Consider the following 26,665-nt stretch of genomic DNA (forward strand, 5'->3'; position numbering starts at 1 on the left):
ACCAAATTCTTTTCACACTCTTAAGTTTCTTTTATTTTGAATTTGGTTGTGTAAATCAGCCCATTGCTGATAAACACAAATTAATATTAGTCCTGAGATCAGCATTTCTTTTATTATAAATTTAGCTGTATAAATCAGTCTTTTGCCAATAAACATAAATTTATATTAGTTCTAGGATCAACATTTTGAGAAGGGATAAAGTAGGGATCGTCTGAGCATTTTTAAAAGAATGTTGGTCTAAAATAGCCAGTAGAATAAAAATACATTGTACAAACTAAAATAGGGCAAAAGAGCTACAGCGCAGTGCATGAACTAAAATAACTAGCAGTTCAAATGAGTCCAAGTGCTAAATATGTAATTATCTTTCCGATTACCTTATATGTACAAGAGTTGTTTTAATTTTTTAAGTCTCACATTTCACTCCTTTTGTTGTTGTTTTCAAAAAAACACATTTTTTGTGTATTTTTCACATCTTTGCTCAATTGTTACCTTGTCAGACTCTTCTGTGAAGGAGCTAAATCCCTACCGTTTGAGACTCTTGAGCCAAGGAGGGACATAATCTGATGAGTGTGTTGAAAAGATCTCTCTGCCTGTGGTGACGGGAATCGACTGCAAGTGAGCGAGGGCAGAAGCAGTTAGGGGTAGTTGCAGTCAACCAGGCTGGAGATAATAATGGCTCAGATCAGGTGGTTGTGGAGGTGGTGAGAAGTGGCTGGACTGAGGATATAAATTGACAGTGGAGTCAGTAGGATTTGCTGCCATTTGGAATGTGGAAGCAAGAGAAAGATAGGAATCAAGGATGATGCTGAAGTTTTTGGCCTGAGAGACAGAAAGAATGAAATTGCCATTCACTGAAATGAGGAATAAATATCAAAGGAAAAGCACAAAATCAGGATTTTTGGTTTTCATCGTGGTAGTTGGATAATGAAACTCGAATTAGGAAGAGGTCTGGGATGGAGATAAAATAGTTGGGAATCGTCAGCATATAAATGGTATTTAAAGTCAAGAGCCTGGATGAGCTCACCTGGGGGAGTGTAGATAAAGAAAAGAGGTCTTGGGGTTAAGCGTTGGTACACTTCAGTGTTTAGAGGTTGGGGAGACCAGAGGGAGGGCCAGTGGAGAAGCAGAGAAGAGCCAAGAGAGACTGGGATCCTGGAAGTCAAGTAAAGAATGTTCCAGGAAAAAAGTGATCAGCTCTGTCAGAATGCTGCTGATAGAACAGTAATAAGATGAGGACTGAGAAATGACCATTGGGTTTGGCAATGGTGTGGTCATTGGTGACCTTGAGCTGTTTTTGTAGAGAGGTGTGGAGGAAAGGCTGACTGGGAGAGGGCTCTGGAGAGAATAATAAAAGAGGAAATGTAGACCTCGAATATAGACTAATTCTTTACAGGAGATTATTTTGTAAAGTAGAACAGAGAAATGAGATGGGACCTGAAGAGGGATATGAAGTCAAGAAAGACCTTTTTTAATGACGTTTGCATGCTGATGGGAGTGAGTGGGTAAACAGGAAAAAATAGAGAGTATAGGAGAAAGAATGGGGACAATTTTTGGGAACATGTATTCTTTTGTGAGTGTTCCTCCCTCTATAGTACTGTATGCAGCACTAAAGGAAGACTTTTCTCTTCTTCCCAAACTCCTACTGAGCTAGATGCTCCTCTTATAAGTTCCCATATAACTCTGTTGCTCCTATACTTAACCCTTTCAAAGTATGACTTCTTGTACTTAGGGCCAAAGAATCACACTTCACAGGATATGTTAGTTCTCTAGGAGCTTAACATTACACTAAAACCACATCTTTCTAGCAATTTTGGACTATAACAGAAGGTAAGAATTTTATTAGGATCTTTCACAAACCTTCTCCTCCCATCCACGATGACAAGCTCTTTATAGATCCTTAAGTAGCTCTTAACTATTCTCTCAAGTGTTGAGTTGCAAGTAGCCTGCACGATTGGGGTTCCATACTGTGTCAAGAATGATTCTGAGGTTTCTGGTCTGAGAGACTGAAAGAATGGAATTACCATTTACTGAAATGAGGAATAAATATCAAAGGAAGAGCACAGCTGCTCAGCTCTAAGGAGTATCGCTGTTTCTCACCGTTGGCATTCCTGGTGACACAGTGACTTCTGGGACCTCAGCTTTGATTCTGTCCATTTGGTTCTCTCTTTTCTGCCTTTTCTGTCATGGGGTTAGGCTTGTGGTGATGAAGAAGTGCTCTGTCCTTAGCCAGAGGTTGATGTAAGTTAAAAGATGTTGTAAGCAGTAAAACAGCACACAACTATGCAGATTGTAGTTACCATTTTTATCTTTTGAGCTTAAGGTTTATATTTCTGTTTGCATTTTCAAGGTTTTAGGTCAGAGTTTTAAAATTAGGGCCAGGACCTTGAAGCCAGTTGCTTGGGTGTTTGTAGAAAGGAGTGGTGGCTCTTGTGGAATCTTCTGTAAGAGGTGTGCATGCCTCCTTATGTGCGTTCATCCACCCATCCATAAAAAATATTTGTAAATGCCTGCTATGTTTAAAGATGTGTTAGGGAGTTTAGGGTGCTCATTTTTTTAAGGGGGGGGTAGACAGTGGAGATTCAGGGAGCTGTCTAGTGGTCATAATATGAAAAAGGTGGAGACCCACTCTTTAGAGTAGCTCTAGATCATCCCCAGAGTTCTTTATTCAAACAGAATTTCATAATGAAACCCAAGATGTCAAAATCCCAAGCTGCACTGCAGGCTTGCTGTCAGAGAGGCTGGAAGACCCAGGACCCCACCAGCTCAGCACCCCTCTTTGTTGCCTTTGCAGAGGTTTATTAGAAGCCCGAGGTGTCTGCATAGCCCAGTTGGAAAAACCCCTCCTCTAGACTATGCCAGAGTTTTTTTAAAAAATGTGATTCCTTAGCCTTTCCCATCATAAAAAAGAAAAAATATTATTATGATTTCCCATCGTCATAAATTGAGAGGGAAACTTTTTTCTTTTACATGAGTTTTCTCTTTTAGAAAAAAATAGAAGCTATTATTTAAGCTTAGTTAATGTTTTAAATCACCAAACCTCTGCACATCTTTCCTATAGAGACTAGTTCATGGAAAGAATTACTGAAAAATTTTAGTTGATGATAATGATATTAACAGATTGTCAAGTGATTAGAGTCTTATTTGGGGTACCCACTGATGTACTGCTTTATATGCGTGGGTCGAAGTTTGACCTTTGTTTTTACTTCCAGACATACTATAAAGGATGGTGATTTATGTCATTAGCTTATGGGTTATAAATATTAGTGAAGTGGTCTGAATGCTTTAGTAAAGTCAGATGAATCGAATGGGCAGGTCTGTGCCTATTGTTTGGATTAAAAAAAAATCACACATTCATGTATTCTTTTCATCCTTTTAAAAAACAAAAAGGTAAAACTACTGCATTATAATTCTATTGCACATTTAAAATGCAGATTTAAAAAATTCTAATTGTGCTTTTTAGCAACTAATAATTTAATAGTGCTTTTTGATCCTCCCCTACTTTTTCAACCTTCTTTTCTTGCTTGATGTTAGGAAACCCAAATTGAAGATACCTGCAGTTCAAACAGGTTGAACTTGTGGCCTTGGCTGTAATTGTCACTTCACAATCTATTTTTTATTTTAATCTTATTATTAAACCTTTTTGTTCCCTGCAGACTGGTGAATTTTCAGCTCGTTTCCTTTTGAAGTTGCCGGTGGATTTCAGCAATATTCCCACATACCTGCTCAAGGTAAGAGTATATGATTATCAGTATGAGAATGTACATGAGCTTTTTAAGTCATTATTTAACTCTGAATATTTGCATGGTTTGCCAGCATTTTGTTCAGATGATGAATTCTATTAAAAAATATATTACATGAAGATCCACTGAGTTACTGTTACCTAAAAGCTAAAATAGTGGCCCTAAAAATCATTTCAAAATGGATTTTCCTTATCAGACAAAATTAGTAAAAGCAAATTAAACATTGGAAAAAAAACTGCCTTTGGTTAATAATCTTTTGGGGATGAAAGGCTCTCTTAGAAATTATCTTAATATGCATTCTGTCTTTAAGTAGGATTGCATATTAACTATGCTGTGCTAAAGGATGTTTCATTTTCTTTATTTATGTCGCAGTTGATCCCGGGCACCTTGAAAGTTGGACTGTCCTGGAGAGACCTAGAATTCAGTTAGGCCAGTGTATATGGCATTCTTTAAAATATGATGCAGGCAACTTGTGGCTTGGGAGCAGCTACTTTGGGAAGGGGTCTGCAAAATGCTTTGTAGAGGAAATCCAGATCCACACTAGGCTGTGGTTAGTGTGAAAAAAAACTAAATGGACCAGGGAACCAGCAAGTTCTGAACAGGAAGCCTTAAGACAAAGGCCTAAGTTTATCATAGATGTAGATTTGGGTCGTGATTTAAGGCATCGCCTCAGCCATCTTCAGCCCATGGTGATATAGCTTTGCTCTAATGTAAGAAAAATTTCTGCCTTCCAAATTTGATGTTGTTCAGAGAGTTAATGGTATTTATTACAGTGTAACGAGAAGACAAAATCCTTGTGCAAGTGTTCCTGCATACTATAGTAGTCATAAATAACATTAGATCTTAATCTTGATGATGACTGGAAATACAGTATAGTCTGGTATATAAACTATAGACCATAGGAAAGATTAGGGAACACTTTTTTTTTTAAAACATTCTACCCAAGGGACTTATTAGTTTCTTTTCCCCTAAGTAAAACATGGGATTTTTGTGCCTCATTAAACTTTCATTTTTGGTTTCTAGTTGACTGTTTTCCCACTGTGTATCCAAGAGTTGTGACCTGTGATTACCAAGCATAATTAATTTGGTTTCAGCAGTTACTTTGCTCTATTAGAAGAGCAAGCAGTCTCTTTGGAAACTCTTAAATCACAGACTCATTGACCTCTATATGTCCAGTTAAAACTCTATTTCTGCTCATTTAAAACAAAATTCAGTAATATATGAGAGTATATTATTCATATAATCACTTTAATCCATAATTTACAGTTATAGTTCCTTTGTTTTGATCTGTTGGGCCTTATCAGTTTGAATGGTTGTCCTGTTTGTTTGAACTTAGTGTTGTCTCTGCTCATGTTCTTGAAGGTCAGAGGAAAAAACATACTTCTTGGATCATAATCTATATATTTTTTCCTCTGCAAAACCAAATTTCCATGTTTTCTATTCTAAGACTTCTAACTTTATATTGTTTTGCCCTAACTTTCCTTGCCAGTCAGATAGGAAAAAGGTGGAACCTATTTGGCAGAATTGGGAACCTCTTTGGCAGAATTGGAAAGCATTTTTCCCTTCCCAAAGTACAATGAAGTGATTTTTCTACTATAGATTAAATGCCTACCTTGCAGCACTAGTGTCTTTCTGGATCTTTAGTTCCTGCAGAGAGGAAAAAAAACAACAAGGATAAAAAAAGAGAAACTCTTGTATAACACAAAACAAGGGCAAAAAAATACCTACCTGCATACCAGAAGTAATCCAGAATACCTGTTGAGGGTTTTAAGATCTAAGTTCCTAAAGTTGTTGTATCATAATCTTGGGACATTTGGCTATATGCTTAAAACTAAGTTTGCATTAGGAACTGTTCTACATGTTATTTGCATTTGGATGCTCCTAATCTAATTACCTGCCTGCTGTCTGATAGTCTAAGTCCAAAAGTAAATTCCTCAAATTCCTAGGGTTAGGATACTCTTCACAGCATCAATGTAGTTTTGCCTCACCATCTCAAAGAAATGAAAGGTAAAGTAGAACTTTTAAATATTGACATATCATGGAGTTTGACTACATATCCTACCAATTTGCTACAGTGAAATTTTATCACCCTATGATGAAGCCATCACTCACTCATAAGTTTATATTTCCAAGTGTACATGTTTTATCCACTAATGAAATTTTTTGATGTTAGAATGAAAAAGCCATTAAATATTCAGTGATATGATTTTGCCTTATACTATACTCCAAGCATATATGGTTCTTTTTTTTTTTTGGCTGCGTTGGGTCTTCGTTGCTGCGTGTGGGCTTTCTCTAGTTGTGGTGAGCGGGGACTGCTCTTCATTGTGGTGCATGGGCTTCTCGTTTCAGTGGCTTCTCTTGTTGCGGAGCACGGGCTCTAGACGCGCTGGCTTCAATAGTTGTGGCACGTGGGCTCACTAGTTGTGGCTCGCGGGCTCTAGAGCGCAGGCTCAGTAGTTGTGGCATACGGGCTTAGTTGCTCCACGGCATGTGGGATCTTCCCGGACCAGGGCTCGAACCTGTGTCCCCTGCGTTGGCGGGCAGATTCTTAACCACTGTGCCACCACGGAAGTCCACGTATATGGTTGTTACATGGGATAGAATGAATTTATTCTGAAAATGAGTCCTGACTTTAGTGTCTGAGTTTTATTCTTAGCTGTGGTAAGTCAAAGGGTTAGATAAATCATTTACATAAAAACTCAGTCAGTAAAACAAAAAATACTTCTGTATTAATTAGGATTCTTTATTTCTGGGTGATAGGACTCCAGCACAAACTAGTATAAATTAAATGGGAAATGTGGTACAAATCCTCTGCTTCCATAGTCCACGTAGCAGGAAATAAATTACAGGTAGGCATAGACTGACTTTCCCATGTCTGTCCTACTTGGGCGCAGGTGTGCACCCCTGAACTTCTCAACTGAAGAGAATACGCTCCATCCGTGTTGTTGCAAATGGCAAAATTTCATTCTTTTTTATGACTGAGTAATATTCCATTGTATATAAGTACATCTTATTTATCCGTTCATCTGTTGATGGACATTTAGGTTGCTTCCATATCTTGGCTATTATAGATAGTGCTGCTATGAACATGGGGGTGCATGTATCTTTTTGAATTAGTGTTTTTGTTTTCTTTGGGTAAATACCCAGGAGTGGAATTGCTGGATCATGTGGTAGTTCTATTTTTAGTTTTTTGAGGCACCTCCATACTGTTTTCCACAGTGGCTGCACCAATTTACATTCCCACCAACAGGGTACCAGGGTTCCCTTTTCTCTGCAGCTTTGCCAACATTTGTTGTTTGTGACCTTTTTGATAATAGCCATTCTGACCGGTGTGAGGTGATATCTCATTGTGGTTTTGATTTGCATTTCTCTGATGATTATTGATGTTGAACATGTTTTCATGTGCCTGTTGGCCATAGGTATGTTTTGTTTTGTTTTGTTTTTTGGAAAATGTTTATTTCAGTTCTTCTGCCCATTTTTAAATCAGGTTGTTTATTTATTATTTTATTTTTTAAAAAAATTTTTCATTGAAGTATAGTTGATTTACAATATTGTATGTACAGCAAAGTGATTCAGTTATACATACATATATTCTTTTTCAGATTCTTTTCCATTGTAGGTTATTACAAGATACTGAATATAGTTTCCTGTACTATACAGTAGGTCCTTATTGTTTATTTTATGTATAGTAGTGTGTATCTGTTAATCCCAAACTCCTAGTTTATTCTCGGCCCCCCCCCCATTCCCCTTTGGTAACCATAAGTTTGTTTTCTATGTCTGTGAGTCTATATCTCTCTTGTAAATAAGTTCATTTTTATCATTTTTTTTTTTAGATTCCACATATAAGTGATATCATATGATATTTGTCTTTGTCTGACTTACTTCACTTAGTATGATAATCTCTAGGTCCATCCATGTTGCTGCAGATGGCATTATTTCCTTCCTTTTTATGGCTGAGTAATTTCGAATTAGAGTTTTCATCTTTTCCAGATATATGTCCAACAGTGGGATTGCTGAATCATATGGTAACTCTACTTTTAATTTTTTAAGGAACCTCCATAATGTTCCCCATAGTGGCTGCACCAATTTACATTCCCACCAACAGTGTAGGCAGGTTCCTTTTTCTCCACACCCTCTCCAGCGTTTATTATTTGTAGACTTTTTGATGATGGCCATTCTGACTGGTGTGAGGTGATACCTCATTGTAGTTTTGATTTATTTCTCTAATAGTTAGCAATATTGAGCATCTTTTCATGTGCCTATTGGCCATCTGTATGTCTTCTTTGGAGAAATGTCTATTTAGGTCTTCTGCCCACTTTTTGATTGGGTTGTTTGTTTTTTTGATATTGAACTGTATGTGCTGTTTGTATGGGTTGTTTATTTTTTTGATATTGAGTTGTATGAGCTGTTTATATATTTTGGATAGTAACCCCTTATTGGTCATATCATTTGCAAATATTTTCTCCCATTTGGTAGGTTGCCTTTTCATTTTGTCGATGACTTCCTTTGCTGTGCAAAAGCTTTTAAGTTTAATTAGGTCCTGTTTGTTTATTTTTCCTTTTGTTTTCTCTGCCTTAGGAGACAGATCCAAAAAATATTGCTGTGATTTATGTAAAAGAGTGTTCTGCCTATGTTTTCTTCTAGGAGTTTTATGGTTTCAGAACTTACATTTAGGTCTTTAATCCATTTTGAGCTTATTTTTGTATATGGTGTGAGAAAATGTTCATATTTCATTCTTTTACATGTAGCTGTCCAGTTTTCCCAGCACCGCTTATTGAAGAGATTCTCTTTTCTCCATTGTATATTCTTGCCTCCTTTGTCGTAGATTATTTGACCATAGGTGTGTGGGTTTATTTCTGGGCTGTCTATTCTGTTCCATTGATCTATGTGTCTGTTTTTGTGCCAGTACCATACTGTTTTGATTACTGTAGCTTTGTGGCATAGTCTGAAGTCAGGGCATGTGATACCTTCAGCTTTGTTCTTCTTTCTCAAAATTCTTTTGGCTATTAGAGGTCTTTTGTGTTTCCATATGAATTTTAGAATTATTTGTTCTACTTCAGTGAAAAAATGCCATTGATATTTTGATAAGGGTTGTATTGAATCTGTAGCTTGCCTTGTGTTGTGTGCTCATTTTAACAATATTAATTCTTCCAATCTGTGAACACGTTATATCTTTCCATCTGTTGTGTCATCTTCAGTTTCTTTCATCAGTGTCTTATAGTTTTCTGAATACAGGTCTTTTACTTCCTTAGGTAAGTTTATACCTAGCTATTTTTTTTTTTTTGGATGTGATTGTAAATGGGATTGTTTCCTTAATTTCTCTTTCTAATAGTTCTTTGTTAATTTATAGAGATGCAACAGATTTCTGTATATGAATTTTGTATCCTGCAACTTTACTGAATTTATTGATGAGCTCTAGTAGTTTTTTGGTGGCATCTTTAGGGTTTTCTATGTATAGTATCGTGTCATCTGCAAACAGTGACAGTTTTACGTCTTCCTTTCCAACTTGGATTCCTTTTATTTCTTTTTCTTGTCTGATTGCTATGGCTAGGACTTCCAATACTATGTTGAATAAAAGTGGTGAGAGTGGGGTGCTATCATTCTTTCATATAGTAGGGGAAAATAGGTAATAGCATAACTGTTTAAAAAGTGTGTGTATGACAGTCACAAAATGTGACTTGTCATCAAAGATTGAGTTTTAGTAAATTTGCAGTTTTAAAATTCCTCACTCTCCTCACCTTTCCTTAGGAACAGGGAAGAATTTTGCATTCTGTGCAGCCGGAAGAAGAGAATTAGGCTGATTAATCTCCCTGGATTTTTTTTTTTTGATGAATTCTTGCGTTGTCCTTTATTATTTGGAATTGTTTGAAAGTCCATTTATTTTTACATATTTGCTAGGAAGGAAACTGATAACTTCCCCCAAATATTCTCTTTTTTAAAATATAGCAAACTTGTTAGAGTGATATGTATTGATTATAGTTGTTTCTCAGCAAGCATAAGGTAGCAAACATTAAAAAGCCCTCTGATCCTGATAACTGAATATAAATTCAAAGACTGTTCATTACAAAATTTTTTCTCTAAACCACACATTAAAAGATGCTTCAGAATGTGATACCTTTTAGAGGCAAGAATATACAATGGAGAAAAGACAGTCTCTTCAATAAATGGTGCTGGAAAAACTGGACAGCTACATGTAAAAGAATGAAATTAGAACACTCCCTAACACCATACACAAAAATAAGCTCAAAATGGATTAAAGACCTAAATGTAAGGCCAGACACTATAAAATTCTTAGAGGAAAACATAGGCAACACTCTATGACATAAATCACAGCAAGAACCTTTTTGACCCACCTCCTAGAGTAAGGGAAATAAAAACAAAAATAAACAAATGGGACCTAATGAAACTTAAAAGCTTTTGCACAGCAAAGGAAACCATAAACAAGACGAAAAGACAACCCTCAGCATGGGAGAAAATATTTGCAAATGAAGTAACTGACAAAGGATTAATCTCCAAAATTTACAAGCAACTCATGCAGCTCAATATCAAAAAAACAAACAACCCAATCCAAAAATGGGCAGAAGACCTAAATAGACATTTCTCCAAAGAAGATATACAGATTGCCAACAAACACATGAAAGGATGCTCAACATCACTAATCATTAGATAAATGCAAATCAAAACTGCAATGAGGTATCACCTCACACCAGTCAGAATGGCCATCATACAAACATTAAATGCTGGAGAGGGTGTGGACAAAAGGGAACCCTCTTGCACTGTTGGTGGGAATGTAAATTGATACAGCCACTATGGAGAACAGTATGGAGATTCCTTAAAAAACTAAAAATAGAACTACCATACGACCCAGCAATCCCACTACTGGGCGTATACCCTGAGAAAACCATAATTCAAAAAGAGTCATGTACCACAATGTTCATTGCAGCTCTATTTACAATAGCCAGTACATGGAAGCAACCTAAGTGTCCATTGACAGATGAATGGATAAAGAAGATGTGGCACATATATGCAATGCAATATTACTCAGCCATAAAAAGAAGCGAAATTGAGTTATTTGTAGTGAGGTGGATGGACCTAGAGTCTGTCATACAGAGTGAATTAAGTCAGAAAGAGAAAAACAAATACCATATGCTAACACATATATATGGAATCTAAAAAAAAATGGTTCTGAAGAACCTAAGGGCAGGACAGGAATAAAGACACAGACGAAGAGAATGGACTTGAGGACACGGGGAGTGGGAAGGGCAAGCTGGGATGAAGTGAGAGAGTGGCATGGACATATATACACTACCAAATGTAAAATAGATAGCTAGTGGGAAGCAGCTGCTTAGCACAGGGAGATCACCTAGGTGCTTTGTGACCACCTAGAGGGGTGGGATAGGGAGGGTGGGAGGGAGAAGCAAGAGGGAGGAGATATGGGGATATATATATATGTATAGCTGATTCACTTTGTTATAAAGCAGAAACTAACACACCATTGTAAAGCAATTATACTCCAATAAAGATGTTAAAAAGAAAAAGAAAAAGAATTTGATACCTTTTAGTTTAGGGAATTTTTTGGATCCAATAAAGTCACACTTAATAAGCAGCTTTTAGAAATAAAGACTGCTTTAACTCACTCTTGTGAAATCTGGTTTTAAACAAAACAGTTGTCTGGTGCTTGAAAGACCATAAAGAATTCACAGGAAACCCTCATCTTATCTGAAAGGAAATAGTTTCTGTCTAATCAAATAGGGGTAGGCATACCTTTATAAAAGTAGGAATATGTACCTGGAAGAACGTGCCATAAAAGTAGAGTGCTTTTTATTCCAGTAATAAGTCTGCTTTATCATTGCTAAAATTGAGCCAAAATCTGCATTTGAGGCTTAATCACAAGATAGTAAAATTTTAGGCTTGTAGGCCATGTGGTCTCCATCACAACTACTTAACTTTGCTGTCACAGCATGAAAGCAGCTACGGACAATATCTAAATCAATGATTGTGTCTGAATCCCAGTAAAACTTCATTTAAAAAAATAGACATTGGACTGGCTTTGGACTGCAGGCAATTGTTTGCTGGTCCCTTTTCTAAATTATGGGATGGAGAGTGGGGGAAATTCTTCACAAAGGCACCTGGGGCATCATAGAAAGATGCGAAAAAGGATTTGGTTCAGTGAGTTTAAGTGGATTTTAATACCATGGTCTCTTCGTTTTTATTTTACTAGCACCTTCAGCTTGGTTGAAGTCTCCCTCCCTCTTTTCTTCCCTCCTCTCTTCCTTTCCTTCCTTGTTTTCTTCCTTCCTTTATTCCATCTTCTCTCTTATTTTTAACTAATCTGTTAGCAGCGTACAGTTTACTAAATTTTCTTCCAAGTCTTAGTTTCCCTAACTGTTAAAATGTGGTTAGGCTATAGCACAACACATTGGGTTGTTGGGAATATCAATGAGATGATGAATATGATGGTACTTAATACATTTCTGAGCTTGGAGTAAATGCAGAATAGAAATGGTTTTGATTTTATTTAGTCATTAATTTATATTTCAAAGTATTGAATTTATTGTGGTCTAGGAAGAAAGTAAGCATTTCATTGAAATTAAGATAGAGTTATGTTTACTACTTCTTTTTTCTTCTGTCCTGTTTTTCCCCCATCTAGAATTCAAAACCCAAATTTTCACTTGCCCCAAATTTTCAGATATAATTTATGGTAATTCTGACAGTAGTATTTTTCCCTACTGAAAATGAAGAATAGTCACAGGCAGCTTCTGTGAACTTCCTCCTTTCAGTTTTCTTTTATTGTTTTCTTTTGCTTTTATTTTTTTATGGTGTACTTGTGTTTTTATCTTCTAAATTATAATTTTAGAATGGAGCTGTGTCTCAAATCACTATCAGTTGACCTGCTTTGCTACCCTGTCCCCATATATCTTGATAGTTCTTCACGTACAGTGTATTCTGTTACATACAATGCTTTAGTAACATGGATTAGTTCGCAAATGATTGATAAATAGTGGAAGTATGTCAGTATAAGTCAGAAGTTGCCATGGTTTAGTTAATAGTTTGACCACTGAATAACAGCAGCTGAATGAAAGTACACTAATGCAGATGAACTAACAAGCTGTGGAGGGTTTTTGTATGGCACACAATGTCCATTCACTCCATTCCTTTCACGTGGCTCAGTTTTGCTGTACACTCTGTATTTAAGTATTTATCACATGGTTTCTCCCCATCTTTGTGGAAAAGAAACACAAGACAATAAGCCAGAGCTTTCCCTCTCTGGCATCACTACATTTTGTCCAAAACCTGCTTCTCTGCTGTAACTTCTAATGATGATGTCCCTCTACTCTTTCCCATAACTCAGCAGTTTCAACCTTTCCTTGTAGCCCCTTTCATTAAGTTATCTTCAGCTTTTTTAAAGTCCTATATTTAGTATAATGATTCTTTGTTTATTACGAATATAGCATGTCATTTTAAGTATATTAGAGTTTTATTGGATTTACTTTGGTTTTTGTTAATGCTATGGTTACAAAGTTGTACAAACGACTAACTGTAAAGTAAGGTCTAGCCTTGCTATATTTTTCTCATAAGCCTCTTATTCTTAATGTGTAGTTTACTAAAATGCAATTTTTTAAAGGAATGCATTTTCACATTACAGCAAAAACAATTGTATTCAAACAACCAGAGATTCTGTTCTTTTATAGGCTAGGCAGCTTTAGTCCTTTATACTTACATGTCATACGATTTTAAAACCTTCTCTATCCTCATACTTCTCTTCAGGAGGTATTACAGATTGGCAGCATCTCTCTTAAACTGTGGTGTCCAGAAATAAGCACAAAATTTCAGATAGGATTGATCAGGTCAGTGTTCATTACAACTTTGAACTTCACCATTTATTGAGTTTGTAAAAAAACCCCAAACTTCCTTATTTTTCTAATCCTGTTTTATGCAGTTGGTTTTTTAAGGCAAAGTATAGACGAATCCCTTCATACTGTCTTTTTGCATTTGCCCTTTTTGTTCAGCCTGTTTATGGGGGAGGTATTGCCACCTATAATTCAGAAAGGGAAGTATGGATTGGAACCAAGTAGCACAGTGAGGGTAACAGGAATTACGGGCTGTGATCATTACAGGTTTACCATTTTTTATTCGGAGCTGTTTTCTCAATGGTGACATTTCCTCTCCCCACATCATAAGGTTACCACCTGGCACATGACAGGGCTAGTGTCAGTTTATCAGTGTCATCTGTTACCATTAATCCATTTTCATCAATCAGCTGACCTACAATTCAAATAAAAGTAAAATCTGGTTTGGGGCATAAGATGATTGCATAGTCAATAGTAATGCAAGTCATAATAATTTCAGTACCGTAAGAGAAGTACAAAGTTCTTTAATGGGTTGGTGAGAGATTACATCTAGTTAGAAAAGACCTTTATAAAGGAGGTGACATTTGAAATGGGCCTGAAAGACTCGTATTGATAGAGAGAAGCTAGGGAAAATATGAGCGTGGTTTTAGGTGACAGTGAAAGAACATTTGGAGAACAGCAGAAAAGTCTAGTTTGCCTAAATCACAGAACATGTATACAGACTAGTGGGAGATAAGAAAAGAAAGGCATTTTAAGTATATAGTGATATAGACAGAGCCTTAAATATTCAACTAGGGAGTTTAGTGATTGTTTTGAGTGATTGCTTTGAGTAGTACTATGATTGGGATTGTATTTAGGAAGAGAAGTCTGCCAGGAGACATATATAAAATGATTGGGGAGAAGGAAGAGGGAAATGAGGCTGATAGTCAGGGTTCAAGGGATGTAAAACTGAATATTAAGGGTCTAGGTGACCACGTTTCAGACTTGCTGAAGTTTTCATACCTGTTAGCTGACGTGCTTACTCACCTAACTCAATGATCAACCTGGGAAAATGAGGGAGAGGAAAGGGTGCAGTCAGAACGTTCTAGTCAGTGCTCCCCAGAGTGTATGTTTTGGTTCATGATGAGATAAGTTCAGAATTGATAGTCTTTAGAAACATTTAAAGCAATTTGACAGAATAATCGTGTCTGTTGACTGTAATGATAAAAATATTCGGTTTGCATTTTGATGTTTAAAATTTTTTTCTTTTTATAAGAACTCATTTTTAATGTATTTTATGAAGCCGTCAATCTGTGAAGGATTAGGAAAAACAAAACAAAAGGAACAGTAACAGGTCCTTCATTGTAGATATTTTGAGGAGCCCCGTTCTAGCTCACACCTTGCGTTCTAGGGCCCCTGGCTGCCATTGCCTCTCTTATCCTGAGACACAGCAGTCTTTTTAAGTATCCTTGGGGGTTTTCAGTTTTGTTCTTTTTGCTTAGCTAGGTTTTGTATTCACTGTTACACAATGTTCCACTCTCCTTTTTTTCTTAATGAATGCACCGCCAGGATTTGGAGTAGGAGAAGGAAACTGCAGCCCTTGATTAGGATGGCATCTAATATAGAACTGGAAGAGAGGGATTTTTTTCTTTATAAAATATTTTAAAACAATTTTAACCAGCACACTTATATTTTGATCTAGTTTCATGACAAAATAATGTCACAGTGATACCTGCCCTCTTTCTAGCATTTTTCTGAAGATCCCTTTCCTTCCTTGAATCCATTTACTGCAGCTTTGTTTTTACATGATGACCATATTGTTGGAATGGGTGACACCCAGAAACAAGGTTGGTGTCATTATTTGTTCCAAAGGTGCTTATGCAAAGCTTTGACTCTCTTGAAGCAGGATAGACAATGGTTTAGGTTTTTCAAGCTTTGTGCTAACTCTACAGCGTAGTCTTTACACCCTGAATGTCTATTCAGTGTGTGGGTACTTCATGAAAATAGTCTTTAACATAAAATCCTGGAATATTGATGGTGATGGTATTCTTAGTCTCTATTCCATAGACCAGCACTTCACAAAGTGTGGTCCTGGGACTCCTGGTATCGCCAAGACCATTTCAGAGGGTCCATAAAGTAAAAACTGTGTTCAAAATAAAATTAAGAATTCATTTACCTCATGATTGAGTAGTGGAATTTCCCAGAGGCTACATGGTGTGTTAGTTAGTATGTAATCATCACTCTGATGGCTAGTGGTGTGTCTGCTCATGTTTTCTTGTATTTTAAAAATTTCTTAGTGTTTACCAAAACATATTCAAGAAGAAATAGATAACTTGAATAGTCTTATGTCTATCATAGTTAAATAGTTAAATACCTTCCCATAAAGGAAACTGCAGGCACAGATGACTTCACTGGTAAGGTTTATCAATCATTTAAGGAAAAATAATACACAAATTCTACACAATCGTTTGGAAAATTGGAAAGGAGGGAATGCTGTCTGACTGATTCTGTGAGGACAGCATTACCTGATAACAAAAACCAGACAAAGATATTATAAGAAAAGTAAACTACAAATGAATCTCTCTCATGAATATAGATGTAAAATTCAAAATGAAATTTTGTATTGTACTGAAATTCAGTACAATAATATATAAAAAAGATGATATATCATGACAAAATGGAGTTTGTCCCAGGGATGCAAGGTAGGCTGCATATTTAAAAAATCAACACTATGATTAACCATATTAACAAACTAAAAAAGAAAGACTGTATGATCATCTTAATAGGCACAGAAAGAACATTTGACAGAACCAAACATCCATTCCTGATAAAAACTCTCAGCAAACTAGGATCAGAAAGGGACTTCCTCACCTGATAACTTGCATCTATGAAAAGTCTATAGCTAATATTATACTTAATGGCAAAAGACCACTGTTTTCTCCCTAAGGTTAATAGCAAGGCAAGGATGTTTACTTTCACCAATACTGTTCAATACTGGAGTTTCTAGCCAGTGCAATAAGGCAAGAAAAAGGAATAAAAGGCACTCAGAGTAGAAAGGAAGAAACAACTGTCTTTATGCACAGATGCTAAGATTATTATGTAGAAGAACCTAAGGAATCTACAAAAAAACTTCTATAAATAATAAGTGAATTTTGTCATGTTGCAAGATACAGGATCAATATATAAAAATCAATCATATTTCTGTATACTAACCAGAAATAATCCGATATTAAATTTTAAAAATATAATTTATAATATAAAAATATGAAATATTTAGGGATAAATATAACAAAAGATATGAAATATCTGTATGTTAAAAAGTATAAAACACTGCTGAGGGAAACTAAAGAAGACCTAAGCTAAAATATATACCATGTTCGTATATTGGAAGACTCAATATTGTGAGATGTCAGTTTTTCCCAAGTGAATATATAGATCTGTCTCAATCCTATCAGGTCAAAACCCAGTGGCTTTTTTGTAGAGATCGTCAATCTGATTCTAAAATTTATTTTGAAAAACCAAAGGCCTAGAATAGCCAAAACAATATCCTGAAAAGAACAAAATTGGAAGACTTAGACTCCCTGATTTAAAGACTTATTATAAAGCTACAGTAATTAAGAAAGTATGGTGACAGTTTTAAAAAGGCAGATAGATCAATATAGATCAGTGGAACAGAAGAGTATCCAGATATAGACCCATACATACAGAGACAACTGATTTTTGACAAATGTGGAAAGACAATTCAGAAGAGAAAGTATGATCTTTTCTACAAATGTTGCTAGAACAACTGGATATCTATACCCCCCCACAAAAAAAGAAAAAAGAAACGTTAATCCATACCTTGAAATCCATAATTTAACTCAAATGGATTATGAACTGGAAGTTTGTACCTCTTAATCTCCCTCACCTATTTCTTCACCCTCCTCCCCTTTGGCAACCACCAGTTGTTCTCTGTGAGTATGTTTCTGTTTTATGTTTGTTTATTTGTTTTGATTTTTAGATTCCAAATATAGGTGAAATTGTACAAAATTTGTCTTTCTCTGACTTATTTCACTTAGCATAGTACTCTCTAGGTCCATCCATGTTGTCCCAAATGGCAAGATTTCATTCATTTTTTTGTATGGCTGTGTAATATTCCATTGTGTATATCACATCTTCTTTATCCATTCATCTATGGAAGGACGTTAGGTTGCTTCCATATCCTAGCTATTGTAAATGATGCTGCACCAAACATAGGGGTGCATATATCTTTTCAAAGTAGTGTTTTTGTTTTCTTTGGAAAAATACCCAGAAGTGGAATTGCTGGATGGTATGATAGTTCTATTTTTAACTTTTTGTGGAACCTCCATACTGTTTTCCATAGTGGCGGCACCAATTTACATTCCCGCCAACAGTGCATGAGGGTTCCATTTTCTACACATCCTCACCAGCACTTGTTTTTTGTTGTGTTTGTGTTTTTGATTATAGCCATTCTGACAGATGTGAGGTGATATCTCATTGTAGTTTTGATTTGCATTTCTCTGATGATTAGTGATGTCAAACATCTTTCCATGTGTCTGTTAGACATCTGTCTGTCTTCTTTGGAGAAATGTCTGTTCAGGTCTTCTGCCATTTCTTAATCAGGTTGTTTATTTTTTGATGTTAATGGTATAACTTCTTTGTATATTTTGGATATTAACCTCTTATCAAATATATCATTTGCAAATATCATCACCTATTCAATAGGCTGATTTTTGTTTTGTTGATATTTTGTTTTGCTGTGCAAAACCTTTTTATTTTTATTTAAAAAATTTTTTGGCCATGCCACGTGGCATGTGGGATCTTAGTTCCCCGACCAGGGATCAAACCTGTGCCCCCTGCAGTGGAAGCGTGGAGTCTTAACCACTGGACTGCCAGGGAGGTCCCTACATTGATGTAATCTCATTTGTTTATTTTTGATTTTGTTTCCCTTGCCCGAGGAGATATATCCAAAAAATATTGCTAAGCCTAATGTCAAAGAACGTACTCCCTTTGTTTCTTCTAGGAGTTTTATAGTTTCAGGGTTTACATTGAAGTCTTCAGTTAATTTTGAGTTTATTTTTTGCATAGGATGTGAGCAAGTAATCTAGTTTGATTCTTTTGCCTATGGCTGTCCAGTTTTCACAAGACCATTTAGTGAATAGGCTGTCTTTTCCCCATTGTATGTTCTTGCCTCTTTTGTCATAGATTAATTGACCATACAAGTAAGCATGGGTTTATTTCTGAGCTCTCTGTTCTGTTCCATTGATCTATGTGTCTCTTTTTGTGCCAGTACCATACTGTTTTGATTACTGCAGCTTTGTAGTGTAGTTCGAAATCAGGGTATGTAATACCTCCAGGTTTGTTCCTCTTTCTCAGGGTTGTTTTGGCTATTCAAGGTCTTTTTTGTTTCCCTACAAATTTTAGAACTATTTTTTCTAGTTCTGTGAAAAACACCATTGGCATTTTGATAGGGATTGCATTGACTCTGTAGATTACCTTGGGTCGTATGGTCATTTTAACAATAATAATTCTTCCAATCCATGATTATGGTATATCTTTCCATTTGTTTCTTTCGTCTTTAATTTCTTTCATCAGTGTCTTATAGTTTTACAAATACAGGTATTTGTAAAATCTAACCTCCTTGGTTAGATTTATTCCTAGAAATTTTATTCTTTTTGATGCAATTGTAAAGGGGATTGTTTCATTAATTTCTCTTTCTGATAGTTCTTTGTTAGTGTATAGAAATGCAACAGAGTTATGTATATGAATTTTGTATCCTGCAACTTTACTGAATTCATTTATTAGTTCTAATAGGCTCTGGTGGCATCTTTAGGATTTTCTATGTATAGTATCGTGTTATCTACAAACAGTGGTAGTTTAACTTCTTCCTTTCTAGTTAGGATTCTTTTTACTTCTTTTTGTTGTCTGATTGCTGTGGCTAGAATTTCCAGCACTATGTTGAATGAAAGTGGCAAGAGGGGCATCCTTGTCTTGTTCCTGCTCTTAAAGGAAATGCTTTCAGTTTTTCACTGTTGAGTATAATTATGGCTCTAGGTTTGTTATATATGGTCTTTAATATGTTGAGGCATGCCCTATATACCCACTTTGTTGACAGTTTTTATCATAAATGGATGTTGACTTTTGTTTTTTCTTGTTTTGAATTTTTGAATTTTATTTATTTTTTTATATAGCAGGTTCTTACTAGTCATCAATTTTATACACATCAGTGTATACAGGTCAATCCCGATTGCCCAATTCATCACACCACCACCCCCCCCACCCCCCCACCGCTTTCCCCCCTGGTGTCCATACGTTTGTTCTCTACATCTGTGTCTCAATTTCTGCCCTGCAAACCGGTTCATCTGTACCATTTTTCTAGGTTCCACGTATATGCGTTAATATACGATATTTGTTTTTCTCTTTTTGACTTACTTCACTCTGTATGACAGTCTCTAGATCCATCCACGTCTCAACAAATGACCCAATTTCGTTCCTTTTGATGGCTGAGTAATATTCCATTGTATATATGTACCACATCTTCTTTATCCATTCATCTGTCGATGGGCATTTAGGTTGCTTCCATGACCTGGCTATTGTAAATAGTGCTGCAATGAACACTGGGGTGCATGTGTCTTTTTGAATTATGGTTTTCTCTGGGTATATGCCCAGTAGTGGGATTGCTGGGTCATATGGTAATTCTATTGTTAGTTTTTTAAGGAACCTCCATAGTGGCCGTACCAATTTACATTCCCACCAACAGTGCAAGAGGGTTCCCTTTTCTCCATACCCTCTCCAGCATTTGTTGTTTGTAGATTTTCTGATGATGCCCATTCTAACTGGTGTGAGGTGATACCTCATTGTAGTTTTGATTTGCATTTCTCTAATAATTAGTGATGTTGAGCAGCTTTTCATGTGCTTCTTGGCCATCTGTGTGTCTTCTTTGGAGAAATGTCTATTTAGGTCTTCTGCCCATTTTTGGATTGGGCTGTTTGTTTTTTAATATTGAGCTGCATGAGCTGTTTATATATTTTGGAGATTAATCCTTTGTCCATTGATTCGTTTGCAACTATTTTCTCCTATTCTGAGGGTTGTCTTTTCGTCTTGTTTATGGTTTCCTTTGCTGTGCAAAAGCTTTGAAGTGTCATTAGGTCCCATTTGTTTATTTTTGTTTTTATTTCCATTTCTCTAGGAGGTGGGTCAAAAAGGATCTTGCTGTGATTTATGTCAAAGAGTGTTCTCCCTATGTTTTCCTCTAAGAGTTTTATGGTGTCCTGTCTTACATTTAGGTCTCTAATCCATTTTGAGTTTATTTTTGTGTATGGTGTTAAGGAGTGTTCTAATTTCATTCTTTTGCATCCTAAGATGCAAATTTCATTCTTTTACATGTAGCTGTCCAGTTTTCCCAGCACCACTTATTGAAGAGACTGTCTTTTCTTCATTTTATATCCTTGCCTCCTTTGTCATACATTAGCTGACCAAAGGTACGTGGGTTTATCTCTGGGCTTTCTATCCTGTTCCATTGATCTATATTTCTTTTTTTGTGCCAGTACCATATTGTCTTGATTACTGTAGCTTTGTAGTATAGTCTGAAGTCAGGGAGTCTGATACCTCCAGCTCCGCTTTTTTCCCTCAAGACTGCTTTGGCTATTCGGGGTCTTTTGTGTCTCCATACAAATTTTAAGATTTTTTGTTCTAGTTCTGCAAAAAATGCCATTGGTAATTTGATAGGGATTGCATTGAGTCTGTAGATTGCTTTAGGTAGTATAGTCATTTTCACAATATTGATTCTTCCAATTCAAAAACATGGTATATCTCTCCATCTGTTGGTATCATCTTTAATTTCTTTCATCAGTGTCTTATAGTTTTCTGCATTCAGGTCTTTTGTCTCCTTGGTAGGTTTATTCCTAGGTATTTTATTCTTTTTGTTGCAATGGTAAATGGGAGTGTTTCCTTAATTTCTCTTTCAGATTTTTCATCATTAGTATATAGGAATGCAAGAGATTTCTGGGCATTAATTTTGTATCCTGCAACTTTACCAAATTCATTGATTAGCTCTAGTAGTTTTCTGGTAGCATCTTTAGGATTCTCTATGTATAGTATCATGTCATCTGCAAACAGTGACAGTTTTACTTCTTCTTTTCCGATTTGTATTCCTTTTATTTCTTTTTCTTCTCTGATTGCCGTGGCTAGGACTTCCAAAACTATGTTGAATAATAGTGGTGAGAGTGGACATCCTTGTCTTGTTCCTGATGTTAGAGGAAATGCTTTCAGGTTTTCACCATTGAGAATGATGTTTGCTGTGGGTTTGTCGTATATGGCCTTTATCATGTTGAGATAGGTTCCCTCTATGCCCACTTTCTGGAGAGTTTTTGTCATAAATGGGTGTTGAATTTTGTCAAAAGCTTTTTCTGCATCTATTGAGATGATCATATGGTTTTTCTCCTTCAATTTATTAATATGGTGTGTCACATTGATTGATTTGCATATATTGAGGAATCCGTGAATGCCTGGGATAAATCCCATTTGATCATGGTGTATGATCCTTTTAATGTGTTGTTGGATTCTGTTTGCTAGTATTTTGTTGAGGATTTTTGCATCTATATTCATCAGTGATATTGGTCTGTAGTTTTCTTTTTTTGTAGCATCTTTGTCTGGTTTTGGTATCAGTGTGATGGTGGCCTCCTAGAATGAGTTTGGGAGTGTTCCTTCCTCTGCAATTTTTTGGAAGAGTTTGAGAAGGATGGGTGTTAGCTCTTCTCTAAATGTTTGATAGAATTCACCTGTGAAGCCATCTGGTCCTGGACTTTTGTTTGTTGGAAGATTTTTAATCACAGTTTCAGTTTCATTACCTGTGATTAGTCTGTTCATATTTTCTGTTTCTTCCTGGTTCAGTCTTGGAAAGTTATACCTTTCTAAGAATTTGTCCATTTTTTCCAGGTTGTCCATGTTATTGTCATAGAGTTGCTTGTAGTAGTCTCTTAGGATGCTTTCTATTTCTGTGGTGTCTGTTGTAACTTCTTTTTCATTTTTCATTTTATTGATTTGAGTCCTCTCCCTCTTTTCCTTGATGAGTCTGGCTAATGGTTTATCAATTTTGTTTACCTTGTCAAAGAACTAGCTTTTAGTTTTATTGATCTTTGCTATTGTTTTGTTTGTTTCTATTTCATTTATTTCTGCTCTGATCTTTATGATTTCTTTCCTTCTATTAACTTTGGTTTTGTTTGTTCTTTCTCTAATTCCTTTAGGTGTAAGGTTAGATTGTTTACTTGAGATTTTTCTTGTTTCTTGAGGTAAGCTTGTATAGCTGTAAACTTCCCTCTTAGAACTGCTTTTGCTGCATCCCACAGGTTTCGGATCATCGTATTTTCATTGTCATTTTTCTCTAGGCATTTTTTGATTTCCTCTTTGATTTCTTCAGTGATCTCTTGGTTATTTAGTAATGTATTGTTTAGCCTCCAAGTGTTTGTGTTTTTTATGTTTTTTTCCCTGTAGGTCATTTCTAATCTCATAGCGTTGTGGTCAGAAAAGGTGCTTGATATGATTTTAATTTTCTTAAATTTACTGAGGCTTGATTTGTGACCCAAGATGTGATCTATCCTGGAGAATGTTCTGTGTACACTTGAGAAGAAAGTGTAATCTGCTGTTTTTGGATGGAATGTCCTATAAATATCAATTAAATCTATCTGGTCTATTGTATCATTTAAAGCTTCTATTTCCTTATTTATTTTCATTTTGGATGATCTGTCCATTGGTGTAAGTGAGGTGTTAAAGTACCCCACTATTATTGTGTTACTGTCGATTTCCTCTTTTATAGCTGTTAGCAGTTGCCTTATGTATTGAGGTGCTCTTATGTTGGGTGCATATATGTTTTTAATTGTTATATCTTCTTCTTGGGTTGATCCCTTGATCATTATGTAGTGTCCTTCCTTGTCTCTTGTAACATTCTTTATTTTAAAGTCTATTTTATCTGATATGAGTATTGCTACTCCAGCTTTCTTTTGATTTCCATTTGCATGGAATATCTTTTTCCATCCCCTCACTTTTAGTCTGTATGTGTCCCTAGGTCTGAAGTGGGTCTCTTGTAGACAGTATATATATGGGTCTTGTTTTTGTATCCATTCAGCAAGCCTGTGTCTTTTGGTTGGATCATTTAATCCATTCATGTTTAAGGTAATTATCGATATGTATGTTCCTATGACCTTTTTCTTAATTGTGTTGGGTTTGTTTTTGTAGGTCCTTTTCTTCTCCTGTGTTTCCCACTTAGAGAAGTTCCTTTAGCATTTGTTGTAGAGCTGGTTTGGTGGTGCTGAATCCTCTTAGCTTTTGCCTGTCTGTAAAGCTTTTGATTTCTCCATCGAATCTGAATGAGATCCCTGCTGGGTAGAGTAATCTTGGTTGTAGGTTTTTCCCTTTCATCACTTTAAATATGTCCTGCCACTCCCTTCTGGCTTGCAGAGTTTCTGCTGAAAAATCAGCTGTTAACCTTACGGAGATTCCCTTGTATGTTGTTTGTTGCTTTTCCCTTACCGCTTTTAATATTTTTTCTTTGTATTTAATTTTTGATAGCTTGATTAGTATGTGTCTTGGTGTGTTTCTCTTTGGGTTTATCCTGTATGGTACTCTCTGTGCTTCCTGGACTTGATTGACTATTTCCTTTCTCATGTTAGGGAAGTTTTAGAGTATAATCTCTTCAAGTATTTTCTCAGACCCTTTCTTTTTCTCTTCTTCTTCTCTGACCCCTCCAGTTCGGATGTTGGTGTGTTTAATGTTGTCCCAGAGGTCTCTGAGACTGTCCTCAATTCTTTTCATTGTTTTTTCTTTATTCTGCTCCCTGGCAGTTAGTTCCACCATTTTATCTTTCTGCTCACTTATCCATTCTTATGCCTCAGTTATTCTTCTATTGATTCCTTCTAGAGTATTTTTAATTTCAGTAATTGTGTTGTTCATCACTGTTTGCTCTTTAGTTCTTCTAGAACCTTGTTAAATGTTTCTTGTATTTTCTCCATTCTATTTCCGAGATTTTGGATCATCTTTACTATCATTACTCTGAATTCTTTTTCAGGTAGGTTGCCTATTTCATCTTCATTTATTTGGTGTTGTAGGATTTTACCTTGCTCCTTCGTCTGTAACATATTTTTTTGTCATTTCTTTTTTTCTTTTCTTTTCTTTTTTTTTTTTTTTGATGGGTGGTGCGCTATTCCTGTCTTACTGGTTGTTTGGCTGAGACGTCCAGCACTGGAGTTTGCAGGCAGTTGGATAGATCCAGGTCTTGGTGCTGAGATGAGGACCTCCGTGAGGCCTCACTCCAATTGATATTCCATGGGGTCCGAGGTTCTCTATTAGTCCAGTGGTTTGGACTTGGAGCTTCCACCACAGGAGCTCAGGCCCCACCTCCGGCCTGGGAACCAAGATCCCGCAAGGTTTGTGGCATGGTAAAAAAAAATAAAAAGTAAAAGAAAGAAAGAAAAAAAGCAGTACAATATCAAAGAATAAAAAAACAAAATAAAATTAGAAAGATAAAAGACTTATTAGGAGAAATAAAAATATAAAAGAATCAACAACAGTGAATCAAGAAAGTAAAACAGAACACCGATCTAAAAAGAGGAAAAAATAAAATATAAATAAATAAAAAATAAATCCTTGGCTCTGGGGGTGGAGTTTAGGCAGGGGTGGAACCTAGGCAGGGGCAGGGTTTAGGGTGGGGCGGGACCTAGGCGGGTGTGGTGGGGTGACATTTGAGCATGCGGCGGGGCCTAGGCGGGGCGACGGTTCAAGCGTGGGTGGGGCTTCTGCTTAGGACCCGAGCAGAAGGGGAGGGGCAGCACATTGAAAAGAGGGCCTCTGGGGTGTGGGGGTTCCGGAGTTTGGAGGTAGGGCACTGAGTGAGGGTGTGTGGGTGGGGTTTAGGCCCAGCACATTGGAGGGGGTCTCAGAGTTTAGAGGTGGGGCTCTGGGTGGGGGTGTAGGGGTAGGCCTTGGGTTCTGCAGGGCAGGAGGGAGGCTCGGAGGGCAGAGGATTAGACCCAGGAGCCCAATAGGCTCCCCATTGCCTAAGTGGACTGGGAAAGCACTGGCTGCGTTCCCTTCCATTCCTTCGCTCCCCTCCCCCACTGTCTCCCCCAGGGTCTCCTGTGTCGCCACTGGACCCCTAACCTTGGGTGGGTCCCGCTAGGTGTTGGAATTCCTCCCCTCCCCCAGCCACCCCTCAGGTGTGCCAGTCCCGGAGGTCTGGCCTTTACTTTTGCTCCCCTTTCCCTCCCTCCCACTCCCTCAGTACCCGTGCAGCTGGAGGAGGCCTAGGTGGGCAGAGGATCAGGCCCAGGATCTCAGCAGGGTCCTGGTGGCCCAAGTGGGCAGGGGAAACCTGGCCATGCTCCCTACTGATTCTCTGCCGTCTCAGTGGTTCCCCAATCTCCCCCTTCAGGTGTGGGATCCCTTCCCCTCCCCCAGCCGCCCCTCTGGGGCGCCATTCTCGTCCTGCCTCCACTTCTCCTCCCCCTTCACTCCTCTCACACCCCATGTCCTACCCGGTCACTGGGGATTCCTCCCATCCCCTTAGGTGTCCTTGGTCCCCCACCGGTGCCTGGTAGGTGCCCTAGTTGTGAGGAGATGAGAATCCCGCATCCTTCTAATACGCCATCTTTACTCCACACTGTATTCCATAGATTTTGAATCATTGTGTTTCCATTTTCATTTGTCTGCAGATATATTTTTATTGACTCTTTGATTTCTTCAGTGACCCAGTGGTTCTTTAGCAGCATATTGTAAGCCTCCATGTGTTTGTGTTTTTTGCAGTTTTTTTTTTCTTGTAATCGATTTCTAGTCTCATACTGTTATGATCAGAAAAGATGCTTGATTTGATTTCATTCTTTTCAAATTTATTAAGGTTTGTTTTGTGGTCTAGCATGTTATCTATTCTGGGGAATATTCCATATGCACTTGAAAAGAATGTGTATTCTGCTGCTTTTGGATGGAATGAATATACGTATAAGTCCATTTGATCTAATGTGTCATTTAAAGCTTGTGTTTCCTTATTGATTTTCTGTCAGATGATCTGTCATTGATGTAAGTGGGGTTTAAAGTCCCCTGCTATTA

General features: G+C 36.9%; 1 protein-coding gene across 3 annotated transcripts in view; it reads left to right on the forward strand.

Annotated features, from left to right (window-relative positions):
* Positions 1–26,665, forward strand: part of BABAM2 (BRISC and BRCA1 A complex member 2) — a 435,974-nt gene that overhangs the window by 146,648 nt on the left and 262,661 nt on the right. For all 3 annotated transcript variants that reach the window (XM_061210583.1, XM_061210581.1, XM_061210582.1), the window contains exon 6: positions 3,654–3,728. In XM_061210583.1, the coding sequence (XP_061066566.1) occupies positions 3,654–3,728 (75 nt within the window). The remainder of the gene's footprint in view (positions 1–3,653; positions 3,729–26,665) is intronic.

The sequence above is a fragment of the Eubalaena glacialis genome, chromosome 14 (assembly GCF_028564815.1).
Source record: "Eubalaena glacialis isolate mEubGla1 chromosome 14, mEubGla1.1.hap2.+ XY, whole genome shotgun sequence".
Taxonomy (NCBI): Eukaryota; Metazoa; Chordata; class Mammalia; order Artiodactyla; family Balaenidae; genus Eubalaena; species Eubalaena glacialis.